This window comes from Scleropages formosus, chromosome 1 (assembly GCF_900964775.1).
Source record: "Scleropages formosus chromosome 1, fSclFor1.1, whole genome shotgun sequence".
NCBI classification, from domain to species: Eukaryota; Metazoa; Chordata; class Actinopteri; order Osteoglossiformes; family Osteoglossidae; genus Scleropages; species Scleropages formosus.
Window position 1 is genome coordinate 34,034,903 of NC_041806.1, and position 13,029 is coordinate 34,047,931.

At 43.2% G+C, this 13,029-nt stretch overlaps 1 protein-coding gene across 2 annotated transcripts in view; it reads right to left on the reverse strand.

Annotated features, from left to right (window-relative positions):
- The window catches only part of rps6kc1 (ribosomal protein S6 kinase polypeptide 1), a 43,859-nt gene extending 31,369 nt beyond the window's left edge, over nt 1–12,490 (reverse strand). The window contains exons 1-6 of one of the 2 annotated variants that reach the window (XM_029254694.1): nt 12,335–12,490; nt 7,293–7,328; nt 5,420–5,540; nt 4,550–4,665; nt 2,931–3,024; nt 29–88 (exon numbers count right to left, since the gene is read on the reverse strand). In XM_029254694.1, coding sequence (XP_029110527.1) covers nt 29–88; nt 2,931–3,024; nt 4,550–4,665; nt 5,420–5,540; nt 7,293–7,328; nt 12,335–12,436 — 529 coding nt within the window. In that variant the 5' untranslated portion in view covers nt 12,437–12,490. Of the gene's footprint in view, nt 1–28; nt 89–2,050; nt 2,068–2,930; nt 3,025–4,549; nt 4,666–5,419; nt 5,541–7,292; nt 7,329–12,334 lie in introns of those variants that run through there. The other variant, XM_029254696.1, reaches the window with a different exon arrangement.
- Nucleotides 12,491–13,029: the final 539 nt, after the last annotated feature.

A 13,029-nucleotide genomic window follows, 5' to 3' on the forward strand; every position in this document is an offset into this window, starting at 1 on the left:
GTGGGCAGTGTAAATACACAGATCTTACCTCCATACTCTGATTGACTGGCAAACGTCAAATCATCCACTCCTCCAATGTCTTTTGGAACTGAGGAGAAAATGTTTTGGAAAACAAAGCAAAAGTTATAAAAGCTGGCATTTATCCTTCTTTGTTTCAGGTTTTCTTAAAGTTAACATATAACCTTCATGAAGAAAAAAAATGCATACATTCTCTACTGAAATAACTAACCATTAAGCAAATTAAGTCATTGAGCCATTATAGACTTTCTTAGGGGTATTGTGTCTCTTTACAAAACAAACAGCATTTCAAATTAATACACAGTTTCCTACAAAATAATGAAAACTAGAGAAATGCACTTATTATATTGTTGATGGTTCATATCATTCGTTAATGTACAGCCCACTCAGATAACGCAAATACAACAGAATTCTAAGAGACTTGAACAAACCCCAAAATCTGGCCAGGCATAACAAAAAATGTATCTAAAACCCATTTTACAACTCATGTGTACCGATATAATTACTGTAAAATCATTAGGAACAGTCCTCCTCGGTGACAATGGAGCTGTGTCTTTCATTGTTCATCTGTAATGACAAATCTATCCCTCCTCTCGAAGAAGAAAAAAAATGCGGAAACGCTCCACTCCCATTTAGCTAATTACTGGGACTGCGCTGATTGCTCATTGTGTGCACAGCAGCCTGTGTGTAACGTGCCTTTCTGAACACAACACCTACACACAGCGAAAGCTCTAATCAGTACACACGGCAATGGAAAATCTAATTAAAGGACATTGGTCTCCCCACCCCAGCAGGACACTGAACACGACTCCCATCATTCCCCCTCCTTTATACCTCAGCATAACCAACCACACAAAATACTGTCATGTAAAATGTGGTTCATCAAATTGCTTCAGGAAAAAAGCACATAATTAAATAGATAATTAAGTATCAATGAGGATTATAAAAATGCATTACAAATACTTCATTAATGCTGCTAATTATTCCTATCCTTACTGTTTTCTTATTATTGTGATGAATACAATTATTATTAACAACATAAATAACAATAATATTCACTATCAGAAGGCGGCAAACCTTTTCTATAGGTTTCATTGTATCTGAATTTCGATCAAGCCCAACACATTCAATTAGAGCACAAGGAGAGGAAAAAATAAAGTACTTTCACACTTTCCACCCTTCCCCTGTCCTCTCACATAACAAAATTTGCACGCACTGATGATATCAGTGTAAATGTCCTATTATTATGAATACCCCAGTGAGTTCTCAAGGATTGGCCCGACACTGCCCCCTAGTGGAGTCTAGGGGTCAACAGCCTTCCCTTTCTGCATCTCTCCAAATAGAGTAAAGTACTCTGCTCTGAATTATAAAATACAACTCATTTGCTCATTTTCAATCTACCACAAAAAAAAACACTCTTTTCAGCTTCTTTCATTTCTCCATATTTTGGAAAACAGTCTAGTCTAGGACATCTCTGGTGTCAAGGCAGATAGAACCTAAACAGCTCCACATTTCCCAAAACCCACACACCTTAAGGGCAAACCAAAGGTTGCATTTCTGTATACAGATGTTTAAATAATCGGAGAGTGGGGCGTCTTGAAATACAGTGTAACATTTCAAAATAAAATGTAATGTGAATTATGTTAACCGTACCTTTACGTCTCCCTTTATTCCTAAATGTTCAATACAAGGTCAGATTATACACAGTCGAGTCACATTATTATGACCACCTCCTGCATCTGACGTTGGCAGCGCGTAGCCCATGAAGTACGTCGCCTGTCGTGAGCTGGCTTGGTGGGTATATAAGGTGTGCGATAGGCCGTCTGCCCACATATCACTCGTTGGTGTCATGGGTAAAAGGGCCGATTTATCAGAGTTGCAAAAAGGGATGATTAACGGCTTTCGGGCCAAGGGTGGCAGTATTTCTGAAATGTCCAACAGTGGTTGGAAGAGCACGACCAAGACTTCCAAGTACTTCCCTGACCCCCCCAATTCCCCGGACTTGAACCCAATTGAGCATCTGTGGGTCCACCTCGATCGTCGTGTTCGCTCTATGGATCCTCCGCCACACACCCTCCAGCAGCTGTGGGATGCACTGCAGTCATCATGGCTCCAGATACCTGTGACAACCTACCAGCACCTTACTGAGTCACTCCCAGCCCGTCTAGCTGCTGTCCGTGCTGCACACGGCAGTTACTCTGGATATTAGCTGGTGGTCATAATAATGGGACTCGACTGTGTATGAAAAAAAACCAAAATACACAGACTCACAGGCCAAAAGTTTTTCAAAACTATATCATTTACCTGTACTTATCTACCTTTCCTCCAAAGCAACTTATAATGTTTAGCTACTTACAGTAATTTACCCATTCATACAGCTGGGTAATCTTTACTGCACCAATTTAGGGTAAGCACCTTTTTCAAGAGTACCAGAGCAGGAGGTGGGATTCAAACCTGGGACCTTCGGGTGCAAGATAGCAGCTGTAACCGCTGTGGCACCTGCATGTGTCATACGAGAAGCATGTATCAAATAACAAAAAGATTTTCTGGTTACTGGTTAGAGCAGCTGCCTTTGGACCCTGAGGTTGCAGGTTCAAATCCCACCTCCAGCTGTAGAACCCTTGGCTTGAGTGAGGTACTTACCCTAAATTGCTCTAGTAAAATTACCCAGCTGTATAAATGGGTAAATACTGTAGTTGTAAGCAGCTCTGGAGAAAAGCATCAGCTAAATGAAAAAAAAATGTATATGATCACCTCATACAGCATATGCCCCAATCATGAAAATTCAAAACCTGCTGGATTGAAAAAAAAATTATACTGACATGCACATGACATATATATACAATATTATGCAGAAAAATGATGCTGTGGTGCCCTCAGCTGGGCATTTCAGTCACAGTGACTGGGCCCACCTTCAGAGCTGCAGTCAGAGAGGCTGTCAGCTAGGAAATCCGAGAAGGGCTCCGCAGGTCCGATGAGCTCTGAGCCGTCGTGGACCTCCCCTCCCTGAAACGCAACCAAGGCGGGGTCAACAGGGGCAAGACAGCATCCCCACATCATCCCACAGCAGATACTAGTATGGGCAAACTTGATTTGAACAAATGCACACTTATTGACAGGTCACTTAACTAACCATAATTATGGAAACAAGACAGAGAGCACTGATACAGTTTTTAAAATTAAGTGTGAGACACTGGATAGTATATGGACTGGTGTTTCATGCAGGCTGTCCTCTGCCAAATACTCTATGCTTCTCAGACAGGCCTCAGACCACTGCAACCCTGCGCTGGGCAAGTGATTATTGATAATGAACAGAGAAATGGATGGACAGTACACTGTGAACAAGGTTATACCAAATTCCAGTTATACAAGCATGCAGCAAATCTTGATTTAGACACTAAAATCATTATCCAGACAAGCTGACACAGAGAGTTCACCGACTCTTTATCGGCACTTATCCGATTTGCTTCTAATTCGATAATTTCCTCTCAGCCCAACTGGAGTTATCACAGCCAAGTTCCAGCCCGATGACTCCACAACACACAAGAAGTGTGCAGTAATAGGGTCTCCCGTCTCCTGACCTGAATGTAAACTGAACACTTGCTCCATCTGCAAAGCCTCTGTGATCATTAGCAAACAGTTCTCACAGCAGGAAAGGAGCACCCTCGCACCCCTAACCAACACAGGTCCTTGGAGTAGCTCTAACCCAAACAATAGGTTTCAGAGTGTGACATGTGACTGTATGCAGTGGTAACAGTACCTTCTGAGTCAATAGAGATAAGTACTACGTACGAACCAATACCGCATGTGCAAGTTGTCTAGCTGTAGCTAACCTCATACTGCAGTGTGTTCTCGTCACAGCTTAGGAGTGGGGAATTACCTGGTGCATACAAAAACTGTGTATGACCAGTTAAGCATAAAAACCTTGAGGAATAAACTACCAATAAACAATAAGCACATATAATAAAAACATACTTATGAAAATATATTTGTAATTCATATTAAAAAATAGCGAAAATGTTACAAACACCAAAATACACATTACGGCCATGTATGTAACGGCAAAACTTTCTCCCTTTCGTGTCAATGAGATGCTGAGGAGTATAACCGGTATCACGACTCGCCAAGGAGACTGTTCACGTAGAATCACTACGTCAGTGTGCATGCAGTTTTTTCTGAAGCAGTTTGGTAGGGGACAGTCATTTCTGCATATTCCTTTCCGTCAAAAAAAACTAAACCGATAAATATATAATTTTATTTATTTATTTCTGGTCGCACATGCAAAGCTGACACAAGTTAAATGTACCCAAGATGTGGCACCACTGTTTACAGTCACCCTTCTGTATTATTACTGTACTGTGCTTCTCATCTTAGTGGGCAAGGCTACACATACAGGCAGGAGGAACCCAGATCCCTAGATGCTCTATGACTCATCTGGGTTTCAGCCATACTGCTAAGTTCTGCCCTCCGCACTGGAGTCTTGGCTCTGGGAACTAAAGTGGCCTGTAGGGGTGTGGCTTTCCCACACTACCTTGAAGAAGTCCTCTATGTACTGGCTGCTGTAGAGGGCAGGGATGTTAGCGGAGAATTGCAGTAGGTCCTCGGAGCACTGGCGCCTCTCTTCGATGACAGAGTCGTCAAAACGCCCTGTGCGGGGTGGGACACAGAGGAGGACAGCTTAGAGCCCTGTGGATGCGTGTCTCATGGCAAACAGGTCCAGAAGTAAAATAAACTTGTCCGTTTCTTTTTGTTTTTTGAACGGTTGCATCTAACAAGCTTAGATACGGTAGACAGGGGAAAAACGGCAGGTTCAGTGTGGACTCCACTTTAATGCTAGAGGCATTCTGTCGAGAATCGGTCCCTGTTCTCCTAATTACGGACAGGGGAAAAACAGGCTGATGCAACTCTTGTGAAGACGTCATCTTCTCCGCAGTCATGCTGGATGATTTTTCTGGTTTCCTGTCGACAGGCTTCGGTATTTGTATAGCTGTTTTTCCAATGGCTTTCAATCTATGTGTTTAGCAACTAGATGGACCTGTAGCAACACTTCTAGTAAGTTTAGTAAGACAAATACATGTAAAGGCCACATCACCACATCGCTACTGTATTTTCAAGACTGAACAATATCTGTTTATATTACCCTACATTCTCCTTCAGCAGTATAAAACCAGAATTGCAAAAAAGTAACTGGCCAGGAGAACACAAGTAAAAAGCAAACAAAAGTGAAATGCTTTGATCTGAAATCCATGACACCTGCACAAATGCACATACATGCACAGACAGACACAGACACAGACACACACACACACACACACACACACACTTGTTCACTGACAGAGGTCCAATCTGCACATGTCCCCAAAAGCTGTCCGACCACCTGCATTGACAGGCGCAGCCCTACCGAACACCTTGGCCTTGGCAAAGGGAGGAAAAAGCTCTGACTGCTGGTACAGGTTCTTGTGGATCTGCCAGAGGTCACGGTGCAGCCTGCGGAAGTCGCTGTACCTCTTCCACACGGTGATCTGAAAGAAGAGCACAAGAGACAGGGAGAAAGGGTGTTAGCGGACTGACCGTACCATCATAGTCCACTAGAGAAAACCCTTGGGGTAGGGGGGTGTAGCATTTCTTGAGTCTGCATGTAGCATGTGGCCAAATTCTCCTAAAAAGCATGTAGACTCAGAGCAGAGGAGCACGGGATCAGCGCCCATAGCCCAGGACTGAGCTCAACAATTTTACTATTCTAATATTTTTCACACCTTACAATGAAGCAGTGTCCTGTCCAGGGCATACCCTGTCTCACTGAAGTGCTTCTGGGATAAGCTCCTGAACATCACAGCTACTTTGGAGAAACAGCTACTAATATAAGGATGTATAGTATTTTTCATTAATTTCCTTACATTGAACAACATAGGTTCATTTGAGTCTTGCTTTAAGTCCTAGTTAACTGAGATAGAAAACAGATTTCTTTCTTAAACTTCTCTTAGTTCTACATGAAGATGTAACAGTCATGGAACAACAGCACCATGGTGATAAGGATAAGTTTTAACAGCGCAAGTCCCTGAGAGGGTCTTGCTCCTTACTCTTGAAGCAGTATTTAACAATTCTTCCACCTGAAGACTGGAAAAGGCTGCTTTGGATGAAACAACTGGTAAAGAATTAATACGTAAACAACAAAAATTAACTTGATTTGTTCTAGTCTCACTAAGTAACACATATTAACAGCCTCAGAGCCAACGCCATGTGCTAACTAAACCCAAGCTAGTAAAATGCTCTTGCTTGAGTCACTGGCTTGCGGCAAGAAAGCAGAGAAATACACACTGGCTTCTACAGCACGACAAATCTAAGCCGAAGCGGATTCTACTTTCCTCATTCTCACAATCCAAAAACAGGCACCACTCACAAGTCAGGACATCACCAAATGATGCTCAATAAAATAAGGAAGCAGGCAGTCCAGCATCCATCCTCCTGCATCAGCGATTCTCCCTGTGATCATACAATTTTGCACATGAGCTCATGTACTTGCGGTGGAAAGAGGTCGGAGAAGGCCACTGGCTGTGCCCCGTGCGAGAAGTGAGGAGGTCATGCTTCAGACTCCTTTCGCAGACAAGATCAGCACCGTGGAGGAAGGACAAAGAGACCCAGCTGATTTGGAACCTGAAATCAGCTTAAGTGTTTCCCTGCAACAGTGAGTCCCTGTTCACAGTCATGAAGGACAAGGAATCGAGGTCCATGTGAGCTCATCTCAGCTCAGAAACGCCAGTGTTTGCCACAGTGTCTTCTGCCTCTTATTATTCAAGCTTTTCTCTTCCCTCTTACCCTCAAAACAATGAACAATAAACAATTATAATGTTTATTCCAGCTTAAAGAAACCCCAAACATTAGTGCGATTGCATTTACTTAGTAAGAAAAAATGCCAAGACGACGATAACAAACAAGAACTTTGCAACAGTCGCCGCTAAAGCAGAGCCACACTTTACAGCCCTACATGTTCTTAGAATAACTCGTGTTGTCACAGCACGGTGTCCACTAAGCAGAAACAAGGATGAACTCAGCTGAGCAGAGACTCTAGCCATATAAAAACTTCAGTAAAACTAAGTATATTTCAAGAATCACTGTGGGTGAGAGGGAAGGGTGGGGTGAGGGAGGCAGCTAGAGGTCATTTTTACAGTGAAAGTTCTCAAATTCTGGTGTTCTGTTATTCCTGGTCACCACTGACCCCTATCAAGGACAGGCGGATGGGACTGTGTGACGAGAAGCACAGGGGTGAGACGTACCTCTTGCACATCCTCCGGGTTCTTCCTAGAGATGATCTGTTGGAGACACAAAAGAATGTAAATGTAAACGTAAGAACATCAGCAGAGAGCAGCTGCCTGAACCCCTCCACCCTGTGACCAAATGAACGCCCGCCTTGGGACACTCCTCCCACAGCCATTCATATGCTAACAAAGCCAGTCATCTTCTCAAACCACCTCGAGAAAGGAACCACATTCTGTTTTGCAACCCTTCAGAGTCTAGGCACTGTATATGAGGAAGGGCATGGCTCAGAGAAGCAGCACACACAGGTACAAATGCACGCTGACCTGCACACATATACCACCAATGAGCATTGGTTTTCTTGTTGTTGTCTTTACCCTCAGTAAACCAAAATAGAAAAGATAAACAGTTCCAGACTTCAAGAATCCTAAAGAGGCACTTCTCAAACCACAAGTCAGCAATGCAGTGCCAATCTTATAAATTCCCTGCTGACAAATGACTTTAGATACAATTAAAAATATACTGAACACATAGCGTACCACTTTAACAGCAAAATATCCAAATAGAAATTTTTTTAAAGTTTATGTGAAGTCAGGGGTGTGGTGGCGCAGTGGGTTGGACCACAGTCCTGCTCTCCGGTGGGTCTGGGGTTCGAGTCCTGCTTGGGGTGCCTTGCAACGGACTGGCGTCCCGTCCTGGGTGTGTCCTCTTCCCCTCCGGCCTTACGCCCTGTGTTACCGGGTTAGGCTCCGGTTCCCCACGACCCCGTATGGGACAAGCGGTTCAGAAAATGTGTGTGTGTTATGTGAAGTCCCATATTTAAGAATGTTTTTTGAAGCCCCGAGCCAACGGAGGGATAAAGGAGAACACGTGTGAAAAAACCCAGCTGACTGATCAAAATGACAGCCTCCAATATCTCTGGGTCTCATAAAAATCAGAATCCACACCATCAGGGACTGCACTGTCCAGTGTAAAGTGTAACAGTAAATTTTTTTTTTTTTTTTTTTTTTTTTTACTATTTTCTAAACAAACAGAGGACTTCTGATCTTCACTTTTGTTTTACAGAGGGGGGAAAAAAACATATCGGGCACAGAGACATGAACTCAGAGAGTGTGATATCATGGCAATATGTCCTATTCTCAAAAAAGCTGGTGAAGCTGAAAGAAATGATATGACAACATGCGAATCATCCATGATAACGTGAAGGCAGAATTTAGTGACATCACAGGTGAAACCTTCTAGGACTGCTTCCCAAAACGGAAGAAATGCTGAAAGAAATGCATATTACCTGGGGGAGACAGCACATTAAAATTATGCATTTACACTATTCTTTGAAATAAATGCCATTCTTAGAAATTTTTTTATACTAAATTTCCTCATGGTTACGGCATGACCCAGCAACACGCAAAGCCTGAACGTTAACACACTAACACTGCTTGCTAAAGGCCTGATAACTGATGCGGAAAAGTTTTGCAAACAAGCCATGCAGGAACTTCACTTTCTGATTTTATTCAAATACAGGAATCACAGTACAATGCGTCTCTCACACCCTGAGGAATCAAAGAACGGCAATTACAGGATGCAAATGCAAAAAACCAAACTCTTTCCTTAACAGAGTTTGGTTTTTGGCATTTGCATCTTGTAATTGCCGTTCTCTAATTCTTCAGGGTTCTACAGCCACTTCTCAGATCATAATTTGCACAGAATGGAAACGAACAGAAAAGCACACTCCATACATGTCTGAGAACTGACAAAACACTAAACTATGCTGCACAGACCCAGATTCTATCACGGACAACACCGTTCATCTGTTCTCTATTACCTCTATTAATCACTAACCCCCAGCAGAGACGTTCAAGTCTGGATTGCTCACACCAACCATCTTTAAAGAAACTTCATCTCTGAAGCGGACATGCTGCAGCATTAAACCCCAATGAGAACTTTTACACAACAGGGGAGAGCTGGCTTCTATGAGACCTAATATTCCTAGTGCTCAGATTGTACAAGAAACCCATAAACAACATTATTTAGGCTGTCAAAGCTTAATGCAAAAGAGAGGAATGTGTCACACAGGGCAAACAAATTATAAACCTTTATTTAGCAGATACCTTCGTCCGAATTGACTTACAGCGTTTGGTTTATAAACTAAGCTACTTAAAATTATGGATCCATTGATCATAGGACATAGGATTTGCACCCAGGTCCTCTGACTAGAAGGCCGCGGCTCTAACCTCTATGCTACATGCTGGCCCTGACAAAAATAGACACCTTGACAACAGGTGAAGCAGATCTCAGCACCGAGATAACATCACTTCGCCTTAAAGGCAAAACACGCAACAGCCTGTACTCTTCGTAACGGTAGACAGTTAATGAATCCAAAATTCAACTCACCCATAAGACAACAAGAGGATGTGTACAAATAGAGTGAAGAACATGGCTTTAATGGATAGGCCACAGCAGATACTCAGCTGCAGCTGACAATCACTGCAGATGACAGCAGAAACGATTATACTGGAAAAAAAAATATATATATATATATATAAATGCAGAGAATTTAATTTATGAAATCCAAAGTAAAGAAATATGTTAACTTATCTGTGAGTAGTATATCATCATAACATCTAACATTTCAAAGAGGGTCATTAAGAGGGAGTGTAAATAAGTATTAAGGAAATTTTTGATGACCTGAAATACAGTATAAAGTTATAAACCAGGAGAAGTACAAAAGACACCAATTTACATGTTGTCACCTTGATATCAAACACAGAATCTGCAACTTATAAGCACGGACTTCGTAATGAAAATCTAAGCAGAACAACATTAATTTAGAATTTTTTTCCCCGATTAAATTGATTAATCAAAATAGACATCTGTAAAACTCAAAAGGAGGAGGGTCACGTGTTGACCTATAGGTGTTTCCATCTTATTAGCACCAGTGGAAGGCAAGGCGAAAAGGCAACACAAACCTCATGTGCAGAATCACCACACCGTGCCTACGGCTTTCCTCTCTGTACTTCTCATTTCTACTTAGCAGGCTGCAGAAGACCATAAGACATGTCAGCATCTCGGAGGTTAACAACCCCAGATGATTCACTGTGGAATTCGACTTGTCGAATTTAAAAAAAGAAAAAAGAAAAAAAAAAAAAAGACAATGTAGCTGTAATCCAGTCATGGCAGCAATTCTCCTAAATATTAGCTCCTTTAAGCTCTGTTGTCACCAAACTTGCTGTGTATTATACCTACTAGGTGACTTAGGTCTCTATCCATATTGCAACAGAAAAATTCAGTTATATAAATAAAGTATGTCCAGCAGGTGCGGTAGTGCTTAGAGCTGTTGTTCTGCGTTACACTGCCTTTGCATGTGCACCTCATCTTTTTTTTTTTTTTTTTTTACATTATTTCCTAGGCTTCTAGAACCTGTAAAGAATCTGTAAAACTGCAAAGGTCTCCAATGAAGTTAGGCTTTAGGCACTGCTAGCTTCAAACCTGGAAACGCTTCATCAAGTGCTTTCAGTTTTTGTCGTGTTCTACTGACTAATCAGTAAATCATTTCAGCCCCGTTTCCTGTGCAGACTTGAGACCTATATCAAATGCACATACACACAAACAATGTCTACAGCAGCTTTTACCGAGGGGGGTCACGATGAGCTGGAGCCTAATCCGGCAACACAGGGCGCAAGGCCGAAGGGGGAGGGGACACACTCTGGACAGGACGCCAGTCCACTGCAAGGCCTATATCAAATGCTACAAGCTAAATAAAACCCAGAGTCTACCGTACCTCCTCAATCTTCATATTCCGTCTCCACTTTTCTCCACTGTATAAATTATTTATCATCTATGTCTCACACTATGCTTCTCCTCCCGTATTACCTGTCTCCTAAGTGCAGAAATCCCAAATATTTGACCTTGACAGTTGAGATTTATTCATTTAGCTGATGCTTTTCTTCAAAGTGACTTGCACCGTTAAGCTACTTACAATTATTTACCTATTTATACAGCTAGCTAATTTTACTGGAGCAATTTAGTGTAAGTACCCTGCTCAAGAGTACTACAGCTGAGACTCGAACCTGTGACCTTTGGAGCCAAAGGCAGCAGCTCTAACCACTACGCTACCAGCTGTTCCTTTGTAACAAGTACATAGATGACATCATCACCAAGTCACCACGCATTCAGCTCATGACACCTGAGAGTTAAATTCCTATTTGTAAAACCAACAAAGCATGTTCAGCTTGCACAACCACAGCGTTCAGATTTCAGAAGCCCCTCCCTCCCCCCCCCGCTCATTGGGGGGGTTTTGCGTTTAAATGTCCATCGCAGCTACTGACAACTGAAAGCTCAGCCCAATGCATCCTGATCTCAAGGGGATGTCAAGATCCCTCTAGTCGCTCGCAGCAGCGGATCTCCACGCATACTGGAGTCGAGGGGCAGACTGGGCTTTTGGGGCTTACAACCACTCTGATAGTCTGGGGATGGTCTGGTGATGAAGGATCGCTGCGAAGCGAGGAACTGCTCTCAAGGACAATCCCCACAGCTCTGCTTGCTCACAGGACCAGTAGTAGTGTGCAGGAGAACCCAGCAACAACTCTCCACTCGGGGGGGGGGGGCTCCTTCATCATCGAGAGGGACACTTGGCACCCTGGACCTGGTTTGCTCATTTTCTCTTGGGACATTTCCTGGTACACCCCCTCCCTTCCTTTGACACTTTACACTAACTAATAATATTAGTAATATATGGACCTACCTCCTCCTCCTCCTGCCTCCTCTACGCCGACTGCTGCACACACAGCGTGACACGTTTTGCTGGTGACAGCACGAATACACACAGTACAGTACAGTACAGTACACCATGCACGAGCATAGGTGCCGTTCGACTGCCAACAAGAAGCTGCTGCTATTTTTAACTGCCGTAGCGAGTGTGTGGTGCTGAGCGCCTCAGCAGGTCTTGTCACCTGTGTGTGGCGGACGGTGACATTGGCGAGTCAAAGTGCACGGCGGCCAACAGGGAGGGAGAGCACCGTCACGTCAGGCTGAGGCTCTCCAACACACGCAGCGAAACACCTACCCTGGCGGTCACTTTGTACACGGTGTATCCCTTCTTGTGTTTCTTGGGGTCTGTAACAGTATAAAATCGCGCGAGTTCCCCTCTTTCTCGCTGCGATATCATTCTGATTAAGCCAGGGAATCGCTTCGCTACATTCTCCTCACCGCCGTCCCAGCACCGGAAACAGCCTTGTTGCGCCCGCCGGAAGTACTGCCCCCTTAAGCTAACTTCCGCAAAGAGTAAAACTGTAATGTAAACCATAGACGTGCACATCCAGGCCATGGCGTCATGATGGATGGTCCCGCCATGCCGCCATATTTGAAAAATGCAGTCGTAGAGAGGCTTGCAATGCTACGCGTTCAACTGTACCAACTGCAGAAAGAAATACAGCAAGGAGAAAGCACTTCAGTTTCTTCTGGTATGAGAAAGTCTTAATGGGGAATTTACGTTCCTAGCAAGTGAGTGAACACAAGAACAAGCCCAATTCAGACATCGTTATGTCACAAATTAAATTTGTGCGGTGTCGACGTAATATACGATGATCATGTATCTGGATCAGCAAACAAATGTTAAAATATTACTGTAAGTAAGCTGATCTTCAGGAAGGAAAATTGTCTGGTGCGGTTCGACTGCCTTGCAAACATACCCAAATTTGGACAGAACCGTTATCTGGCCACTGACCTCAACACAGTGAATAAAGACTAATTCTGTCTGTC